General features: G+C 27.6%; 1 protein-coding gene across 1 annotated transcript in view; it reads left to right on the forward strand.

Annotated features, from left to right (window-relative positions):
- The first annotated feature begins 775 nt into the window (after positions 1-775).
- The window catches only part of LOC107437838 (uncharacterized), a 327,128-nt gene continuing 304,970 nt past the window's right edge, over positions 776-22,933 (forward strand). Inside the window, exon 1 of the mRNA XM_016049967.3 lies at positions 776-1,323. Within this exon, the coding sequence (XP_015905453.2) occupies positions 1,295-1,323 (29 nt within the window). The 5' untranslated portion in view covers positions 776-1,294. The remainder of the gene's footprint in view (positions 1,324-22,933) is intronic.

Below are 22,933 nucleotides of genomic sequence, written 5' to 3' on the forward strand. Positions count from 1 at the left end.
GCAACTTGGAAGACTTTGTGACCCCAACAAATTTAACGCGCATCATTCACCATTCATAATGCACGTGGATTCTTCGGACACCTGGATTCTCACGAACACGAGTCTAACGCCGTGCCAACCAGGCTATCCTGGTCCATATTTTTTTTTATTCAAAAACAATCTTCTGCGCAATTTATTTCAGACTATAAACCTCTGCTTCCCTATTCCAGTAATTTAAAGTCCAAACAGTCCAAGTTATTGCTAATTTTTATTTTAAAATAATTTATAAAATGATCGTGACCCTCGAAAAAAGTCGATATCTGAATCTAAAACTTAGAAATAGTTTTTGAAGTAAAAAAAAAAATTTAATTAAGTAATTTACTTGCTTTAAACAACGCTAAAAATAAAAAACTTCGTCAAATTATTAAATTTTCCAATCACTTTTAAAGTACTAAAAGACGCTGGCAAAAAGAAAGAGATTTAAAAAAAAAAAATGTCGGATGGAGAAAAAAATATGCAATTTCATTAAAGTTTCACAGATAAAAATAAGGCCAGATGTAAAGGTACAAAAAAAGATTATACTTGTTCTCATTACGCGTTCAAACAAGACGTTATTTATTTTCATATCTTTTTTGAAACTCAATTTAAATATCTCTCCCTAAAACATCTTTCCTCAAGACATAGAATCAACTTTTCACGTCGATATCTCTCCAGGCGCGCTCTTTTTCTCAAACATCACGGTAAACACACCTCTTTTAATTCTTCACCCCCTCGGACACAAGTGATTTCAACGAACGGGTGTTGAGTTTGGCGCCTTCTAGCCAACACACCTCCAAAATCGGGAAATCGCCAAGAACCCTTTTTCGGAAAATCCTGGATCCCATCCAAAGGCACCGTTGGTGGCTACCTTCGAAACAAGAGAGAAGATAGGGGAGATATTTTGGCGCTATTACAGTACGATACCGGCGCTTCGTGTTCGAAAAGGTTAAAAGAATTCCGGGAGCAAAAGATGTTGATGAGCGCGCTCAGAACTCATTCTTGGCTGAAATGGGCGACTAAAGAGTGCGCCTAAATTCGTGCTCGGAATACAAAACTTTGCTCTTTCTTATCCTACGCGGATGAGGAGGAAAATTTTATTCTTGTGTTCTAAGTGATATCTTCTTTTTTTTTTGGCTTTGGTTATTCCGTATTTTTCTCGCCAAGGTGTGTGCCAGGCGAAAGGATATTAAACGAAGTAGTCTACTTTTTTCCGTGTTTACAAGGATAAAAAAATATATATATATAAACAATTTCAGTGTCTGACATTGAAGGTTCAATGTTTTCTCGTTGGAAGTCTGGTGCCAGGTATGTTAATGAATGGTGATTTAGGTGTTTCTAAATCAAGTTACTTTTGCACAAGATATAAAATTTCTGAAACACAAATATATCACTCTCCCTCCTCCAACATATCACCGAAATAAAAATTTCGACATTGAATATTTTCTTTTACTCAATAATTTTTCGAGAAAAACAATCAAGATGCACATAGATTTATATATACTTAAATAAATCAAAAACTTAATGTAAAAAAAATCTTTAATTTGTCAGCTATATGTAGATTAAAAAATGTAACATAATTATAGTCACCTTTAATTACTTTGAAACCCGTGATATTTGCAAAAAATAGATACTACGAATAAGATGTTTCGAGGGCATTGATTAAAATATTCAATCAATATAATTTATTAGAATGAAATTGAAATATTATAATTTGCAGTTTTCCGGATCAATCTTCATTTAAATAATAAAACTAAAACTCGTACGGATTATGTAAATGGGACCTGGGATTACTTTATACGTATACTATACTTATCGAGTTGAAAGTCTTTAAAATTGAAAATGTAAATGCTTGATAATAAGACAGTTTGATAGTTTGTTGTTAGATATCGATGTAAAATTGTAGTATCGATACGAGAAGATTATAATGAACTTTGTGTTACTTAAAAAATATGCATAGAAGAATCAGTTTTTTTTAATTAACGAAAAGAATCTGATTGAGTCGTAGTTGATAAATAAAGTGTGTGAGTTATTTTGTTAGCTTAAATTTGAATTACATTCTTTCAAGAACAGAATAAGGAAAAATACTTCAATAGGCCAGCGTTAAAAAAGAAATTTAGATCACGTAACTCAAATGAGAATTCCTTGTATGCCGTACTTTAAAATACATCAAATTGCTGAGATCTAAAGTTTCTTTAAATTATTAAACAAGGTTATTAAATAAGAATAAAAAAAATTTAAACTCACCTGGGAGAAAGAAAAATTATTACGTTTCATTCGTAAGAATATTAGTAACAATTATTTTAGCACAAATAAGTATTTTTAAATTTCACAGTACTTGCTATTTGGATTACTATTTAATTACATTAATAATAAAGTAAATATTAGTTGAAAAGATAAAAAAAAGGATTAAAGAATTGAAAAGAGTGCATGTTTTCTCATTCGCTGGGTAATAGCAGTTAAATATCAATAAAAATTGTAAAACAAAAAGTAGTAAAAAATAGAATATTTGTTATTATCCCTTAATAACATAACATTATTAATACAAATAATTATCACATTAATATTAACGTAAATATGAATTAGGTTGATTTTTAATCATCTAAATTATCTTGAATAAGGAACAAGGGAAATGAAAGATGAATCAAGAAATTTTTGTTTTCTGATTCGTCAAAATTTTAGAAATGACAAAGCTATTAAAAATGACAGTTTGAAAACTAAGCAATTTTAATCATTATTGATGTTAATTTTATATTGATATGTTAAATATTGATAGATTAAATATTGATACATTAAATATTGATATTTTTTAAATATTTTTATACTGATATTCAAAATATTATTTTTAAAACATAAATTACATTAATATTTAATTGCACAATTAAGGATAAAATGGATGCTTAAAAAATATTTATTAATGTTATACAAATTTTTCAGTATAAATAAATGAACAAAGATAAATAGATAATAGAGGCAGATATATTATATAAAGGCAAATATATCATATTTTGTGTAGTATGCTGCGTAATATATTACATTTTGTTAAATTATATTTTTTGTTTCCGAATATTTTATATTACTTCATTCTTATTGTTTAACTTTACTACATTTAATATGAACTACTAAATCAATCGATTTTTTTAATTTATTTTGATCAATTTATACTGATTCCTTTTGATTTAATTATCTAAATTATTCTCATTAATTACTATTACTTCAATCTCAAAAATTTATTTCCCTAAATTGTGATTGATTAATCGTATTATTTTTGATTAAAGTGAAGTAATTTACTCTGGTTAATTTATGTTCATTAGTTCTTGTTAATAAATTTTACTTTGTTATTTTTAATTTGTATCATTTCCTGATATTTCATCCTCATTAATTTATATCCTTTTTTCCGGTTGAATAGTGATAATTTACGGAAGATTAATTTGCATGCCAAGTGATCTGAGTGTGATTAGACTCATTAAATAATCCGCCAGTTCAGTCACTGAATTTTTTTACCTTTTATTCAAAAAAAATAAGCCAACTTATTTCCTTATGAAACACAATGCTTAGAATGCGTCTCTTATATCTATTTGTTCTCATTTTTTCATTGCTGATTTTTGCCGTAAACTGGACTAAGTTTTTTGATTCGATATTATCTAAAACTGAAAATAATTATGAACATTTCGTACGATATAAATAAATTGGCTTATTTTAATTAAAAATACGGTTCCGTCTTTTTTGAGTTTTGTTTCTTTTTAAAATGTCTCACTTTTCAAAAATATATTAAGCGCGTTCTTTCGAATTTCAAATTTATGTATAGAAAACTTTATAAATGAAAAACGAAATGTTTATATAAATGAAAGACTAACTGTTCTAAATGTTTAAATTTTCTTATCATAATAATGTAAAAGAAATTATTGAAAATATTTTTAAACTTACTTTTCTTGTTAGAAACGTCATTTCCTGTTTAAAAGTAGAAAACGTTTTAACTTCTTGTATTTGATATTCTCTTCATTATACTGATCTTGAAATGTTTCTGTCTTTAATTAGAAAAAAAAAACTCTTTTTTATTACTGTACACTGTAACAAATTCTTGACCAAATTATGGTATAAAGTACCAGCACTTAGAGTGCAAATTAGACATTTTACCCAAAAATTCATTCGTACCATGAAATATTGTACCGTGATTTTTTAAGTAATAATTAGAGGAATTCAGTGATTTGGTAATTATTACTGTAAAAAATACGGTATTTCAGACCTTACTAATCAGATTTTTTCCTTTTTTCACAATATATTACCAGAAAATTGAATTTTACGGTAAAAGACATCAGTACCCTGAGTACCTTTACTTTTTACAGTAATTTGATTCGGAATTTCTTAGAGTGCATGTGAGTATACTGAAAACACTCTTATAATGAAAAAAAACCATTTCATGTTTTTTTTAACTTTATCTAGTTAGACATAAACATGCTGATATAGGAAAAATCTGTGCAATACAGCACAGTTTTTTTAAGGCTATGAAAAACGCTGATATTTCATTTAAGAAAAATATAACTTCTAAACACAATTAATCCAAGCTCGATATGATTTGAAAACAAGACTCAATAGTCTTATCATCCACGATATTTTACTTCAATACATCTTTCTACCAATTCATCTTCATTTTTTCTGAGTTTTCTTTCAATGCGCTTTATATTTTGCTCAAATTATCTAAACAATTAGGCATTCTCTTAGTCTTTGTAATCTCTAATTTTCACTGCCTGGTCATAAGTAATTCCAACTCGATGAAATTGATAACATTTGAAAACTCATTTTCTTAATTAATGTTGGATAAATTTGATTAGTTTTCTATTGAAGTACAATTGGATGAATTGTGAACAAAAGTTGTATGCCTTGAAAAACTAGATTGAAAGTCCTGGCTCCAAGTCTAATTGAATTATAATAGAAAAAATTTATATAGAAGTTTTGTAAGTTTTTTCATCGATTTACTTTGAAGTATTTCCTAAAGCAATGAAAAAATAAATAGTTTCGAATGGCATAAAAATGGAGCACTGAGAAATTCTTGAGTTAACAGTGTTTTCATACAGTAATTTGATTCAGTAAATATAATATTTTTAACTTTCTTTCTATGTATTTTCTAAGTTTTGCAATCTCCAGTTCTCCTGCCATTCATCGTCAGTAACTACAACAAGATAGAAATAAAAACATTTAGTAACAATTTTTTTAATTAATAATATCTGGGTCTCTATCGAGAAAAGCAAAGTTTTTAATTTACAAAACTGTTGTCAGGCCAGTCTTGGCATATGCTTCTGAAGCTTGGACAATGACAAAACTGAAGTAAAATTGTAACACAATATTATAGAGAAAGATTTTGGGGAGTATACTTGGTCGGGTAATTAAAAACAATAACTGGAGAAGGAGATTTAACTTTGAAGTGTACAAGATTTATAAACAAACCGATATTATTAAATACATTAAAATAAATAGAATAAATTGGATGGCCCACGTGATTCGAATGAGTGATGACAATACAATAAAAAAGATATTGCTTTTTAGACCTACTGGAACAAGAAAGCGGGGAAGGCCGCGGTTGAGATGGGCTGATGATTTTCTTGCAATTAATGAAAAGAATTGGAGATTAAAGATAAATAGTAAGTCGTTATGGAGAAATCTTCAGAGGAAGGCATTGGCTCAGACTGGGCTTTGAGGCCAACCATGTGGCCTACCATTAGAATGATTAACCATCAGTTTATATACATCTTTTATTTTGAAGAATTCAAACATTAGCTAGCAATAAATTTTATTTATTTAAAATTTAAATACTCCATACATACTACAGTTCAGCTAGATGAAGTCTCAGTTTTCGTTCTCAAACCAAAACTTAAATCAGTCCGGAAAATATGAGACAAAGCACAGAAAAATTATCTATATCATTAACTGAACTATTTACATTCAAAACATGTGTGATTAAGTTTTAACAAAAGTTGTTTCGTTATAAATAAATTCTTATCGTCGCACCGCGTTCGTAAATAAGCTTTTTATTAGTTAAATGTAATCAATTTCCAACTCATTACTCTCTTTTACACATTTCTTTACCCAAATCTAGTCTTATGTATGCATTTAATTCCCGACTCAAAGCCATATGTATTTTCTTTCACTTTAACATCAGTTTTAATTAGTTTCATTTGAATAATTTTGGTTCATTATTTGCTTTTAAAGGCAATTCTCAGCTTTTATTTTGTATGACAATCTCACTGACTCATTGTTTAGCATAATTAGATAAGCGCTAAAATTCTTTCTCAAATGTATTCAATACATGCTTGCAAATCAATTCAATGGATTATTTTAAATTCAATTTTTTATTTTATTGAATGCAAATGCTTCAGCTTAAATGTTAAAAGGATGTATTTAAAATGATATAATTCTTCCTCATTCGAATGAATTTTAAATTTATTCGAATAAATGAATTGTTTAGTGAATGAAATATGGCAGACTATCTTTTTTTGCATCTTTTCTTTTCGGATATTAAATTTTTTTTAAATATATGCATCATGCAATTTAAGCCCATTTTGCTATAACGTTTCATTAATGCTTCAATTATAGTTCTAGTTGATCAAAACCGTGACAATATTTATGTATACCTTAAAATAAATCTGTGATGTATAATCTCGTTATATTATAAAGTTTCATTAATGTTTGTTTTAAAAATAATTCTTCTTGACCAAAAACGTTACAATATTTATGTATGCATTAAAATGGCTCCGAGATGTAATCGTTAAAATATAGCATATGCAAGTTATTTTAAGTTTTTTTTCATAAATAAACGGCATTTTTCCAGTTTAGAGAGTAAATTAAAGATACAAAATTATACTATTATACACTAATGTTAGAGTTTATTTTTAAAAATTTGATTTAGAATAATTGATTTTTTAAACTTAATAAATAAGAAAATAAATCAAAATAAAAAGAATACTTAAGTTATGCTTAAATTCATACAACTCTCTTCACATATTAGTCCTTTATATATTATCCCGCAGTGGACTAATCGCAAAGACACGGTTCAAAGTAGATCACCGAAGTCAAGCATCACTGGCTGCGGTAAGTAGCGGGTGGGTTACCACTTTGATCAGCCTGCGTAAGGACCGAGTCGGTCTTCGCCAAACAGTTCTACCATAAAGAACTCGACTTCACGCCGGATCGTCTGGCTACCAAAGCCGGGGAGCCATCCCCTCTGCAGAGGATCAAAATTGCGATGGCATGTCTTCGGATCATCCTCAGGGATGTTTCTCATGCCCTCGTCAATAGCCCATTGTGCAGCTCTAGGGCAACGTAAACAAAGTACTGGCCTTCCTTTATATATTAATTAGGATTCTGGCAAAGGAAAAAACTATGTTTTTATATTTCCTGAAAATAAATAGTTTTTGGATTACACTGTAAAAAATTCTGGATCAAATTACGGTATAAAGTAACGGCATTTTTGGTGCATCATCTGTAAAATCCATTTTAATGTAAAATTTAGTTTTTACAGTAAAATATTAGATCGTGGTTTTTACAGTAATTTTTATTAATTTAGAGTGGTTCAGTGATTTTAATGTCATTATCACTTTAGGAATTACTGTATATCAGATTTTTTGTTCCGTAACATGATCTTGTAAAAATGGATTTTATGGGGAAAATACAGTCACCATGAGTACAGGTACTTTTCATCGTAATTTTATCCGGAATTCTTTACAGTGCACTAAAGTTAGACTATCAATATTTTGTTTGTAATAGAGTATTAATGACTAAATGTTATCTTACTAATAACTTAAATTATCATTAATCTGCCAATATTTTTCCTTTGGTTAATGTAGACCTTTATTTGGTCGAAAAACATTTGTCCTAAAATTATGAATATTTAAAAAATAAAAACGCTTAATTACGTATAGAAAAATAATCTACAAAAATAAAAGAAAAAGTTTTCGTGTTTGTGCGTGTCTCGTGTAACTTCAAAACTGTCCACAGATGACGGATCATTAAACAATAGAATCAAAGCGCAATTATAGCCAACAATGGTAAAAATAATTAAAAACTGTTTGGAAAGACGTGAGAAAAATAATTTTTTCTAATAGGTTTAGAATCACGCAACTGAGAAAATTAAACTATATATAATTATTTTTAAGCTATCTAAAAGATGATATCAGCGGTTATTGCTTGCTTACATTTCTATCAAATAAAAATGTCTGTATATTACATGTCCAGTATTATTTACTTTTGATTCACAATGGCAGGGAAGGTCAACGAAGGATGACGCCACGGAATTAGAATTTCGAAAACTATCTGAAATCGCGCGTTTATTTTGTTTGTAGTTACGCTTTGAAAATACTTTTTTTTAAAAACTTAAATATATAATGTAAAATCAACGAGAGTTGAAAATTAATATTTTTAGTTGAATTTCTGAAAAGTGTCTTTTGCAATATATGGAAGCAAAATCACCATATAGTGCAACATATAATACAAAAAATATTGGAATTATTTAAAATTGTTTGCAATATAGTGCGGTGTTAAACAATAGTAAATCATTGTTTAAGGTGACAAGGGACTTTCAAAGAAGCACAAATTTGTCAAAAAATCGATATTTTACATTTTATATTTCTAGAAATCTTAGCATTTAACTGAACATTTAAAAAAAAAAAATTCTGGAATAAGAGCAGAACTGATGAAGTTATGACCATTTCAGTTTTGACCACACCCCTTTGTTTACCTTTTTTTGAATGCAGCTAACTGTTAAAATTAGTTTAGTTTAAAATTAATTTTAAATTAGTTAAATATTTTGTTAATTTTTTTAAAGAAATTTAAACTATATAATTATTAAACTATTTCATTAGACAATATTTATAGGTATTTATATTAAAAACAAGAAATATTTGTTCAGAAGTAAAATTTGCAATGAAAAAGTAGTAAATGTCATTTTTCTCAAAATGTCTTTTTTGACAAATTTACAAATTTCAAACTGTTCCAGCGTAATGAATTTTCATTCTATTGACCTGAGAATTTAATGCTATATATTGATGAATATTATTAACATTTTGTTGGAAAAGTTTTTTGAATTAAGTGAATAGTATTTTTTTTATACATGATATTTTATAGAGGTATGATGATTTTTTCCTAAAAATGTAGGTTTTTTACTGTTTTTTTAATGTTATTTGTTTCTATAATAAAAAATAAAAAAAGTACTCCCAACAATTTTTTCAATATTACCTAATATGTAATATTTTAAAAGAATTTTGTCATTTTGACAAAATTTCAGACGCGAGGAGTAATATAAAAAAACATAAAAAATTGAAAAATTTAAATTTTTTAATTTCTTAAATTTTGAAATATTTTTTTGAAATTTTGTATAAAAGTTGTTTTTAGCAATATAAATGTATCCTGAAAATTTCAAGCAAATCCCTTTATAATTTCAAAAAAAAAATTTGAAAGCCCCTTGTCGCCTTAATTTTGGGGGAAAAAATTTATTTTCTGTAGCATGAGATTTTTTTCAAAGATATTAGATGATTTTGTTTCGCTGATTTTATACCTACAATTGGTTTCCTTCTACATTTTTATTTTAAAATGACATTGTTAGTCTATCGTTCGTCAAAATGCATAAGTTTAAAAACGTTTTAGATCAACAAGGGTTAGCATAAATGTTGCAAATGTTGCGACATATTTCTAGGGGAATTAAAGCACATAATCAGGATTCACATTACATAGGAACCTGTGGCTGCATAGGAATTGCATAGGAACCATCGTCATACGCAGCTAGAAGCGCTTCCCAATTACGAACTGTTTGTCCATGTATTTCCGAACAGGTAAAAATAATTTCATATTTGAAATCACTACACCCGAATTATACAAGATCAAGTTTTTTTTATAAATACAACAAAAATTCATTTAGTTCTTTTTCAACCCGCACGATGAATGGGCATTCGATTAATTTTATGAAATTAAAATTATCTTCATTAAAAGATAGCTAATTTAAAAAGAAACAAGTTTTTTTCAATCGAATCCATCACTACATTTTATTCCAAAACTGCTTTTAAAACGTAATTTAACCTGTTATACTGAGTAGTTAAAGTATTAATAAGGAAAAAAATGTGTTTAAAGTATTTTCTAAGATCATAACAAGTAGATAATGGATAATGCATTATGGTTGAGGTCATTTGTCGGTTTCATTACAAATGTAAAAAATAATGAAAAAACGTATTTAGTTATTTTTAAATAACGTCATAGTTATTTCTTATAAAAGTAAACTTAACAAGTTTTTAAGTTAAAAACTAAACTAAAAACTTAACAAGTATTTTTAAACTGGAAACTAAAGTAAAAACTTAATAATAATTTCAAATTAAAAGCTAAATAAAGATTTTAAAGAAAGTATATAGCAAATAAAATTGATAAACAATAAAGAGCAATTTCTTAAAAGTTAAAAAAATTAACCAAAAATCTTTTTCGGAAGAAAAAAAAATTTGACATTTCTTTTGGCGATCATTGTACCGCACGTATAGAAAATATTTTTAGAAAAACATATTCAGTTGTCACAACTCAACCTAATAAAAAATTAAAACAAAAATATATATTGGATATGAGCCAAGAGTTCAGCCCAATTTCGAAAAAATACATTATCTTTTAGGTATTCCACTTAATGATATTCATTTCATTTAAAAGTAGGAAAATATTACGTTAATAGCAAACACTACTGTTCAATTTTTAAATGCATTCATTTTAATAACTTAATTCTGTTTTACAGAATTGGATATTAAATCAATATTTTCTACGTTATTCTAAAAATAAATCGACGACAGTTTTATGAGTTGCTAAGCTCTTTTAAAGTATTCTACACACGAGTTTTTAAAGCGCCATTATTGATTTAACAAAAATATGAATTTATTCATTTTTATTTAAACTAAGGAATTTTTTACTCACTTACCTTTCCTTCAGTTTTTTAAGATGCATTTATTAAGTGTCAATAAATTATAATTCCACAACAATATAAATTTGCATGCGATAATGCGTTTTTTCTAAGAAGCATGTATTGAAGTAAATTTTAGTGGATTTTACAGTGTGCCTCGATATCACTGTTTCAGTTTCAATTACTGTTTTTTCAAATTTTGTCAAAAATTAATTCTATATACCTGGCTTAGATGAGGTCGCACATTAATATATAAATTACAATATAATTGATGTATAATTACTGGAATTCATTATAAATAAATTAATTAATCTATAATTAATATATGATTAATATATGATTAATATATAATTAATATATGATTAGTATATAATTAATATATAATTAATATATAATTAATATATAATTAATATATGATTTATATATAATTAATATATAATTAATATATAATTAATTTCAGTAAAAACTTTTCACAAAGTTTAACGAACGGCTTGGTAATGGTATTTCCAGTAAAAAAAAGCTATAAATATAGTAATAAAAACCAAAATATACGCTATTTGAACCATTCAGTACGTAGTTTTTCTATTCATATAGCAACGGTTTACCGGAAATTCTGGTTTTCAAAATTATAGTTCCTATTAATACAAAATTAGACAAAACTACAAATCTGTATACCTGACTTTTTTGAGGTCACACATTAATATATAAATTAAAAAATTGAAGTGTTAATTCCGGTAAAAACAGTTCAGTAAGATCATCGAAATGCATGGTAATGGTATTTCAAGTAATAGAAAAAGCTATAATTATGGTAATAAAACCCAAAATATACGTTATTTAAACCATTCAGTACGTAGTTTTTCCATTCATATGGTAACAGTTTACCGGAAATTCTGGTTTTTAAAATTATAGTTTTTATTACTAAAAATTTAGAAAAAAATACAAAACTGAAAAGTTTACCGAATAAATGGCTTTTATGCCATGCTCTAAGGTAGCATGATAAAATTACCAAATTTTATCACATAGTATGAAACCATATTTTATTGTTAATTTTACCGAAATCATTGCCACGCACTTGGTTAAAAATTCGCAAACTTTTGGTGTTTACATAGAGCCAAAAACACAGTAAATTTTACTGTGCGTTTTTCTCATGGTATTAGAAATTTTTAAAAAAACATTGTTGTTTTTCTATTGCTAATATTTTTTTCGAGTATAGCTCTGAAATAAAATTGAAATGATAAGAAAAGAAGAATATAAATGTTAAACTTCATGTTGATGGAATTTATGTTGATAGAATTATGTGCAAAACCATATTTCGTTATTAACTTTACCAACCGCATTACAAAATCTCTTCAGTAAACATTGCTGTGATTTTGGGTATTCCCATAGAGCTAGAAACATTCCAAATCTTACCATATTCTGGTAGTTTTGACCATACTTTTTTCTCGGTGTACGTTGACTAATACTTATACAATTAAAAATAAATTTACAATTATAAAAGTGTATAATTCAGATGAGACAAGACGAAAATAAAAATGAGTGTCTTTGTACATTGTAAAGATTAACGTCATTTTCTATTTTTTCAAAAGAGCATTTCTTGTGGAAAATAATATTTTTATGAGTAATGCACTGCAAAAAAAATCGAATTCCATAAACTTATAAAGTACTTATCTCAAAATAATATTAAGGTCTAGATTAATCCTCGAAACATTTAATATCTGGTAAAATTGTATAAAACTTTTTCCTGCCATGCACTATTTTCTCTTTCAATGACATGGAGAAGCCGTTTCTGTTGAAGCAGGAAAGACAACATCTGAAAGTTCATAAAAATCAGGGACTAATCCTCAGAAGTTAATTTAAAAATAAAAGCTTTTAAAAATGTCTATCTTATCACAATATTTATTAATTAGAACCATAATATCATTTGCTTTTTTTCGGCTTAAATAGTTTTTAGAATTTTTTTTTACTAAATAAACAGCTTTGATTATTTTAACTCCTCATTTACTGTGATGTGATTGACTTCAATAATTTTTTTTTATTATTTAAAATTAGTTTCGATTGTTTTTAATGTGAGGGTCTGTCTCGAGTGCAGCATTTGAATATTTCCTTTTTACTAAAACAATTGAAATATAAATTTACCAAAATCCTAGTATGAAGCTAAAATAAAATGCATTATGAAATATTATAACTTATTACAATTAATAGAGTTTTAACTGTAAATGCAATTGCATAATAAATTAGTAAATTACCTAATGAATCATTATTTAAACAAGCACACCATTTGATTAAATAATTAAACACTTCACAAAGAACTTTCGTCTCATAAGCCTTATTGCTGAGTAATAAAATGAAATGAATTAAATCTCATATATTTAGTTTATAGAAGAAACTAGCAGCAGAAAGATCACGTAACAGAATTTCGAAGTTATTTCTTGTTAATTGGATCTCGTTTTCAGCACACACATACGCTTACGTTATAAAGAATTTGCTAGAATGAAACAAACTATAATTATTTTATTTTTATGCACTCACAAAGGAGTCTAGGGAAGTGTGTCTTCCCATTTTTGAAATAAACTAGTGGGATGTATGCCTTATGAGGAATAATTTTAGGGGGCAACATTCGTTTCGGTCCATAGAAGGTCCTATGAGAGATAAAAAATAGTTCAATCCATAGAAAAATCGGTATTTTATTACTTCAATGCAGATTATTAGTTATTGTAATTATCTCATACTCCAACTAATTTTGTGGTACTTTCATGTATTATTTATTGTCAAAATTGATCTCAAAAGCCGGATATACCTATTTTGAAAAAAATGTTTTTAAGCGATTATTCTAATTTTAGTAACAAAACTTTCAAAAAAGTATTTTATTGTTTATAATTGGATAAGGAGGTAAAAATGTCTTAGCACAAAAAAAACTTTAAAATTCATTACTGTTCACTTGTTTTTATATTGGAAAATTTTTTGAAAAAAAATTTTTAAAAGTTTGATGCCAATTTTTTTTTTAAATTATCCTAACAGGCTTTTCTAAAAAACTACAGATATATAAAAGTTTCGAAATCAGTTTTGACAATAAATATGCGTTATATAGTGCGTGAAAATACCACAAAATTAATTGGAGTATGAGATAATTACAATAACTAATAGTTTGCATTGATGTAACAAAATACCGATTTTTCTACATATTGAATTATTTTTTATCTCTCATAGGACTTTCTATGAGCAGCACCGAATGCAGCCCCCTAAAATTATTCCTCATAAGGCATACATCCCACTAGTTTATTTCGAAATTGGCGAGTCACACTTCCCTAGTCTCCCTTGTCATCTATTTTCTGCTTGTGACTATTATTATGTACTTAAGAATATCTTACAATTACAATTTATGATATAATTATGAATTCTAAATATTGACAGTCTATACTCTGCCCTTTCTAAGAGGTCCATATGGATTTGATTTGATTTAGAAAGCATCAATGTACAAATTTCTTTATAAAACTCTGTATAAAACCGTTTATATCACAGAAAAACAAAAATTTTTAAGAATGAACATCTACTTTTTAAGCAGCCTAGTACTTCTATTTTAACAAAAAAAATCTTGTTATTTTAAAAAAAATCTTTATGAAGTGAATATGACAGTATTGTTGTCGGTACGAGCAAAATTCGCATGACAAGTCACCGCTGGAATTCAAACCGGCGTCATCCCAATTGGAAAGGGAGAACTCCGTTATCTGAACTAGCATAATTCTAATGTTGTTCTAGTTCTATTGTTCTTCATTATGGATCTATGCTTTTTTTAAAGTCTTATTTGCTGAAATCATATTTAAAAGTAAAAATGTTTAAAACAATAAGTTGCCCACTCTTATAAAAATGTCTGTAAACTTATCGAATTTTTATATTTAAAAAGAGATAATAATCAGGTAGAACATCAATTTCACAATAAAGTCAAAACACAGATTTATTTATACGATGATCAAAACAATGAAATAGTTTCTGAAAAGTAATAACAAGTATAGAAACTAACCGTAAACTGATTTTAAAAAAAGGTAAAAGTATCTTACAGTAAACAAAACTGTATTTCAAAAACTAAAATTTGAACAGAGAGATTTAATCCATTTATGATTAAGGTAAAAAACGGAGAAAAACCGTTTTATGTACAAAACAACTTTCAACTGTCAAAAATACGGAGAGTATCTGTAAAAAAAAGATAAACTTTTTATAGTGCGCAGATAACAATTAAAAACAGAAAATCTGTATATTTCTCTAAGCTTTTTTTTTTCTGTTAAATTTTCTTTCTGTACAATTTTCAGTTATTTTTCACAATTTATCTGAGTACTTTATTATAGATTTAGGATCTTAAAATGTATTAAATTTCGTAAATGTATTGTCTAAAGTTGAACAAAGTCTTAATTGCCAACATACAATGTCTACGGGAAAATGGGGCTACCATATCTGATCTTCCATAAACATTATGGAACAACAGCCTTTATAAAATCTGTATTAATCTTTATCTGCATTTATTCTATTTTTGCATAATCATATATGCACCTAAGTATCTTAGATTTTACTTTTGGTAACAAAGAATTTTAAGACAATGCGTCCATACTTCAGCTCAACTTTCAACTCTAATTCTAAGATAGTGCTTACAGGAAATTAAGCTGTTACATTTTCTCTTTCGTCAACGTCAACAAAAGCTTTAACGAAAATCTGTTAATTTGTACCTACATTCTGCATTTTAGAATGGCACCCACTTATCTTTCAACCTATGTATTATCATAAAATGCCTTTATCAGAAAATGTCAATGGCTTTATTAAATATCATTCATATTACTGAAAGCCTGAGTTTTCAGTTTCCATCAATTTGTCATCCAGCAAATTTCTCGAAGCAGGAATAGAAGTTTCTTCCGGCAATTAATAGTGTTCCACTGCACTCAGGTGCCGGTGAGGTGGATTGACGAAACCGGAAACGCCAGAAATCGAACGATCTCTCTCGTCACCCCCTCGGCCATAAGCGTGGGAGGTTGCAGCTTTTAGTCGTATAATATGATGTTTGCGCAGACGATATTCTCTCCAATAAATATCACTTCACGACAGATCATTCTAATCAACTTATTTGAAGAAAAATACTCAAATATTTTTACTAATTTTTTTAAGTTTAATGACAATTAATAACATCGTACTTTAATAAACTCATTTGTTCATTAAATTGAATATTTTTGCATGAAAACTGTGTGTTTGTTAAGCTTTTACAAAACGGAAATGACGTACAGTGCTCAAAAAAGATTAACAGATCACCCTGAGCAATTTTTGATCTAATGATCGAATATTAACGTTCTGGGACTCAATCTTAATGGTTTGAGAGGGTGCCCTCAAATATGCAAGTTAATAAGTGCAGATGATATTTTAAGTTACGAATTCAGACATAAAAACGTACTTTTTGTGAATAAATATGCCTCTTCTTTTCGATTGATACGGATTTCTGACCCCTAAAATAATGTGGTTAGCTGCAAAAAAATTTAAATTATAAGGTGCAAAATTTTTTTGCATCATTTTGAAGAACATAATTCTACATGGTAAAATACAAAATTTGAACGAAATCGGTCGAATAGTTTCTGAGAAAATAAATTTTAAATATCTGATTTCTTTGAAATTCAATTTCTCAGGAGCTCTTTAGCCGATTTTGCATAAATTTTGTATTTTGCCATGTAAAATTATATTATTTAAAATTAATCCCTTACATACGGGAGGGGGGAGCCGCAATCTGGGAAATATAGCCCCAATAGTTGGGTAAGAGCAGTGATAAGATTGGAATCTTTAATATAGCTTAAAAATCTAGATAAACAATGCTTATAAATAAAAAATCTATTTTTTCACAATAATCCTGTAACTAGATTATAGTCAACATTATTTTTCCCAATTAATAGTAAAAATTAGATAAATCATTTTCTTTATTTTCATTCACTCGAAGAAAAATTTATTCTTTTCCAAAAAAAGCTCATATTCCGTATATTGTATCTTAAAAAATTAATAAAGAGCATAACCATAAAGTATTGTTAAAAAAGTTAAAACTATTAAGAACTTAATTATAAAATTTCTTGTCTGCTTTAATTTCTATAAAATGATAAACAACTTATAATTAAAAAAAAATAATTATTTATTCTTATTAAAGACGATTTGTTTTCATTAAAAAATCCTATTATGAAATGGCAAGTATCTCCTTTCTTAAGATTTCTTTCATAAATGTTATTCATAAGTTTATAATTTAGACTCAATAGACTTAAGACTTTAGACTTAAGTAATATTATATATTATCAAAAGTATTATATCTCCATATTACATAAAAATGGTCTTTAACAATTTAGTATTACTTTTGGTTCATTCTTATTTGATAAAAAAATACGTTCAATATGATTCTTTTGTAACAAAGATGATTCAGAAACCTTTGGCAGCTATCAATATAAAATTGATAAAAGTTTTGCAATAAATAACACATTTATGTCTAACCAAATCACTACTGACGAGGGAGGAATAAAACACATTAAAATTATCGTGATTACTCAGAAAAAATTTGGACATGTTTTACTATTTTTCAACTCTTCTCAGTAAATTGTAAAAAATTTAAGTTAAAAAGATACCGGTACTCAGGGTGCCGGTACTTTTTACCATAAAATCTATATTTAATTTTTACCAGAATATGTCTCAGATCAAAAAATCTGATGTGTGGTAATTTTTACAATAATAATTACAGTAAAATCACTGAATCACTCTAATTAAATAAATGCTGTAAAAATTAGAGTATAATATTTAACGATAAATGAATTTTATTGATCATGCAACTAAAGAGCAGGTACATTGTACTGTAATTTCCTCCTGAATATTTTACGAAGTATTCTTTAACAAACAAATAAGTTTTAATGTTTACGGTCGATCCATCCGTTAATTTCTCAAACATTCTATGTTTTTTTTCTTTGTTTTCTTTGTTTTTCTTCCTTTTTTATGTATACATTTTTTAATAACCACCCTCCATGCTTATACTTTTTTATTATTTCATTTACAAAGATTTAAAAATATTCATTAAATGTGGTCAACCTTACGCAGTTTGTTGACAGTAATGTGCCAGGAAAATGAGACTCCAAAATTAATTTTACCCTACTTATTTCAATTGTTCCAGTATAGTTTCTCCTATATTTTCCGTAAACATTTTCCCGTTTCTTTATATTTTACTTCATGTTGTTAATTGCATAAACCCGAAATTTCCAACAAAAATTTATACCTTTCAGATTTTCATCCTTCACGCACTTCACATCTGCTTAAATTCTTCCTCTTTAAAATCCGGCATTTTATTTCGCTCGCTTGTTGCTATCCACAGATTTAATTCTTCGATAGTTGATTCAGCTCTAGCTAAACTTACTCGACCAAAACGCATCTTTTTTTTTTATCCTTGTAACGAATTAATTACTACACTACTTTGCTATGTTCATCATACTGGCCCGTCCACGCAGACATTTTTGATCCTTTTAGCAAAACTAAATTTAAGTTCCATAAAAATCCCATCCGTCTATCCGTATTGATATTCACTGAGCATTTACAACCTACCTTACCAATACGTGGAAACAGCAAGAAAAGCGGCCAAGCTTTAAAATTCAGATTAAGAGAACACAACAGACATGTCTGTCATCAGGATTTCAGTAAATCATTTATTGTGGAAAACTTTTGGAACCTTGAACATAACTTTATCATCAATTAAGCGAAAATTATTTCCACCCATATGACACCAGCTCATTTTAAAGTTCTGGATTCTTGTTGCATTCAAATGGATGACAATTTCCCATGAATGAAACAAATTCCTCACAGATCCTTCATACCACCAAGAAACGCATCAGTCCTTGATTTGCCGTTTTCGGCCACCATCGTTCCCCTCGGCTATCGCGGTTCACATTTCATCGCTCGTCTTACTCGTTCACTTTTATTTTAGTTGAAAACTTTCTTAGATAAAATCTGTTATGTTTTAAGCATACACATCTAGTATGTTTTCAGAATGAGTACCTTATTTGTGAGTGCTGTGCTTTTGCCAACTTTTTCCACCTTAACAATTTTTGAAATCTATGAATTATTTCTACTTTAAATTAGTATTCATGTATATAAACCTCATTACAGGAAATCTTGAATTTTCTTTGAAAATCCAATATCAGCTAAATCATCGAATTAGGTTTTGTAATTTATTTAAAAGAATACAATGTACTCGAAAATTTTAAAGTCGAAAATTTTAAAGTCAGCTTTAAAATCAATAAATAATTTCAGCTACAATTTAAAAGTTCCATAAAAAGTTTTTATTGTTCTTAGTCGCAACTTTCTTGTTGTAAAAACGGGAAAGTAACAATAGGTAGATGTTGTAATATTTTATTACTCTTCTGAAGTTCTTTTTATTGGCTTAAATTCTTATTCTCATTTTTGTTCTATGAATTTTTCACATTTCTTAAAAGTATTCTACTCTCTACCTTTCAATGAAATATTTATACTTTACTCTAAAGTTTTTCGCTGATACGCTGGTCTTGTTTATAACATTTCTTAGATGAGAAAAATAAGAGCTTATGTAATGTAATTTAAAATTTTTATTCAAGTAAACTTAATTCCATTTCTAAAACTGATTTCTCACTTATTTCTACTTAATTTTTTAAAAATATCTATCGCTCTGAAATCTTTAGTACATAAGATATACCCGTAAAGTAATTTGAGTAAAACCCGTAATTTGAGGTAAAAAAAATAAGTAATTACGTAGAAGCTCTATATTTTATTCGAAATTTAAAATGTAGGATTTTTGAACTTCATAAAATGGAATGTAATTTCACGCAAAAAGTGTAAAAGATATTAAAATAAATTGTTTAAGTATTATTTTTGATGTGAAAAAAATGCAATGTAATTATAGTCAAAACTATCAATATTAACGTTAAATATTAAAGTTTTTCTAAATTAGTTAGTACAAAACTGAAAAATAAATTAATCAAAAAAATGGATTTTATTCTATGCTCTATGGTATCATGATAAAATTATCAAATTTTATCGCATAGCATTTAACCATGTTTAACTGCAAATTTTTTCAAAATCATTATCACCGCGCTTGACCAAAAATTCACGAATTTTTATTGTTTCTAAAGAGCCAGAAACACAGTAAATTTTACCGTATTCTGATCATACGTTTTTTCTCACTGTATTAAAAAATTTTAAAAAAAAGTTTTTTTTTCTGTTTCTATTACCAATATTTTTTCCAGTATTCTTCTATATTGTTACTGTAATCAAAATTGAAATGGTAGAAAAAAATTATAATTTTAAACTTTATGTTGATGCAACATAAATAATATTTTTTTTTGAAAATCTTTCTGTCTGTTGGCAGGGTTCAATCAGATTGATAAAAATCGCAATATTATATTATCGACTGAAAAATTAGACCATCACATTAAATCAAAAATTAGCAAATAAAGTGTCTTTTGACTCTAAGGGTATCAACAAGTATTAAAATATAAATGACTCAAGAAAAATTATTGCTTAAAGCATAAACTCACAGAAAAGAGTAATGATCAAGTTCCAGATAACATAACAAAAGAAATCTCAGAAGAAATCGACAAAAAATATAAAAATAAATAATAAAAAAAAACAACAAAGAATTACTTCAAAGAACGGAAATTTCGAAGATGAAAAATAGATTACGATTCAGAGATTACGAATACTTGCATGTATACAAAATTCCAATTTCCTTTGCAGCTCTTACATTCGAAATATTTTGTTACGAATAATTGAGTTTTCTGAACGTTGTGCTTGAAACAGGTAAACAAACTATTTTCAGTTATATGTATTACAATGCGATTGCCTTTAATTATATTCTGAAAACTAATGAATTATTTACTGTAGTTTACATACATTCAATCAAATTCTCGGCGAAAATTAAAGAATGTTCGAAACTCAATTTCAAATTCTAATTAATATAATTGGCGTTATTAGCAAACAACGTTGATTTTTGATTGATCATTTGCATTATGTTATTGAAAAATGTCAAGTCGTTATTTTTATTATCTAATTACATTTTGCAACACTACAGTGCTTAAAAATTTGGTGTTGATTTCAAATAATTTCAGACTGATAACATTAACTATTTTTCTTTTCATTTAATGATATTCTGACACACATATTTGCAAAAACAATTTTCCAATTTTAAACATATATAAGAGGAAATATCACGATATATAGAAATTTTTATTACTCATTATTGTTAAAATATAATATTTGAATGCATTTTTTTATTTTATTTCATAAATTTAAATTTATATATTTTTAATATTGAGTTTTAAAGGCAGTACATTAAATGTATCAGTGGAGAGTTTTCCACTCAGTGATGATTCATTTATTGGGCCTTCGGATACAATGAAAGAATTTGAGAATAAAGATACTGTGTAAATATTGGAGAGTAAAGATGCAGTGTAAAAATTTTAATTGCGCAAAAATGAAGAGTAGAGTAGAGGTAAAGTGTGAAAAGTAGAGAATGATGAGAAAGTGTAAAAATTTAAGTGTAAAAGTACAGTATGACAATTGGAAAGTGTTAAAAATGGAGAGTAGAGTGTAAAAATTGGGGGGAGGGTAGAAATACAGTATGATAATAGGGAAGTAAAGATTCAATATAAAAATTGGTGAATCGAAGCGGTGTAAAAATTAAAGAATAGAGATACAGTGCAAAATTTGAAGAGTAGAGATAAATTGTAAAAAATGGAGAGTAAAGATACTGTGTGAAAATAGGACGTTTAAATCTCAGATAATTTTCTTCGTTTTTGACGAATCCATTTCTTCCAAAATACCATTCATCGCATTATTGAAATTACGACCTTTATTTATTTGAGAATACGAATTTCTTCAAAATTCTTAGGCTTAATGGTTTTGAGATATCAAATAATATATTGATTGCAAATCAAATAATCTATCGATTACAAATCTAATGACGGGTAGATTAGATTAGGATTCATTTGATTAGAAATTAAACAAGATGAGGGTATAAGTCGTCTGTCATAATAACAGTTTTCGAGCTGAAAGCGAGCATACTAACCCTTGAACCACCTCATCTTACGGTGGAAACTGTATTAAAATCAAATATAAAATTGATGAAGAACTTCCGGAGGGCACTGAGCTAACACGTTAGTGAGGAATAAATTTCGTCAAACAGTTAAAAATTACTGTTTTGTCAAAATTTTGTGATGAAAAAGACAAACAAAATAAAGTTCAGAAATGAGAGTTTTGTTTCCGAGAGAGTAATAAAAGTACAAAACACAAATCGCGGACGAAATCAAATCACGTGACAAATCTATAGAATTATAGTTGAGTTAAGCTTGATATGCATAATTTTTCAAAATGGAGCACATATTTCCAATTTCGAAAATTCAGATTTCGTCAAAACTCTCGTGATTTTATGTCAGAAATAAAGAAACACATCTGACTCTTAAAATTTGGAATTGTATTCCTGACAATGTAATCAAGCAATTGGACACTGTAATGTAAAATCAAATCTCGGATTCTAGACAACAATAAATCGCGTGAGAAGTGCCCTTACTTAATTTTAAAATTGGATTATATTGCAATTATAGGGAATAATTAATGGTTTTAATTTTTTATTGAGATTTATAAATAATACATACGTTTTGTGTGCCGAATGGTCGTGAGCTCGATCCCCAGCAGCCAGAGACTCTCCGTGTAGTAAATAGTGCACGTAAAATCTGTTGGGTCAAAAAGTCCGCCCAGTTCCCATAACAAATCAATACCTCTGGGGGCAATGAATTGGAGATTAATCGTTCTTTGATTCAGTTCAAAATTACGATCAGTGGCTGAATGAATGGGTCGGCCGTATGAATGGATTGTGGCGTGGGTGTGGCTGAAGTCGTATTCTTGGCCGTAGATGGTGCCATTGAAAAACAAGAAGCCTACCCTCTGCCTTAAAGTCACGCGGTTTCACTTGACAGGCTTGATATT

This window comes from Parasteatoda tepidariorum, chromosome 4 (assembly GCF_043381705.1).
Source record: "Parasteatoda tepidariorum isolate YZ-2023 chromosome 4, CAS_Ptep_4.0, whole genome shotgun sequence".
Classification (NCBI taxonomy): Eukaryota; Metazoa; Arthropoda; class Arachnida; order Araneae; family Theridiidae; genus Parasteatoda; species Parasteatoda tepidariorum.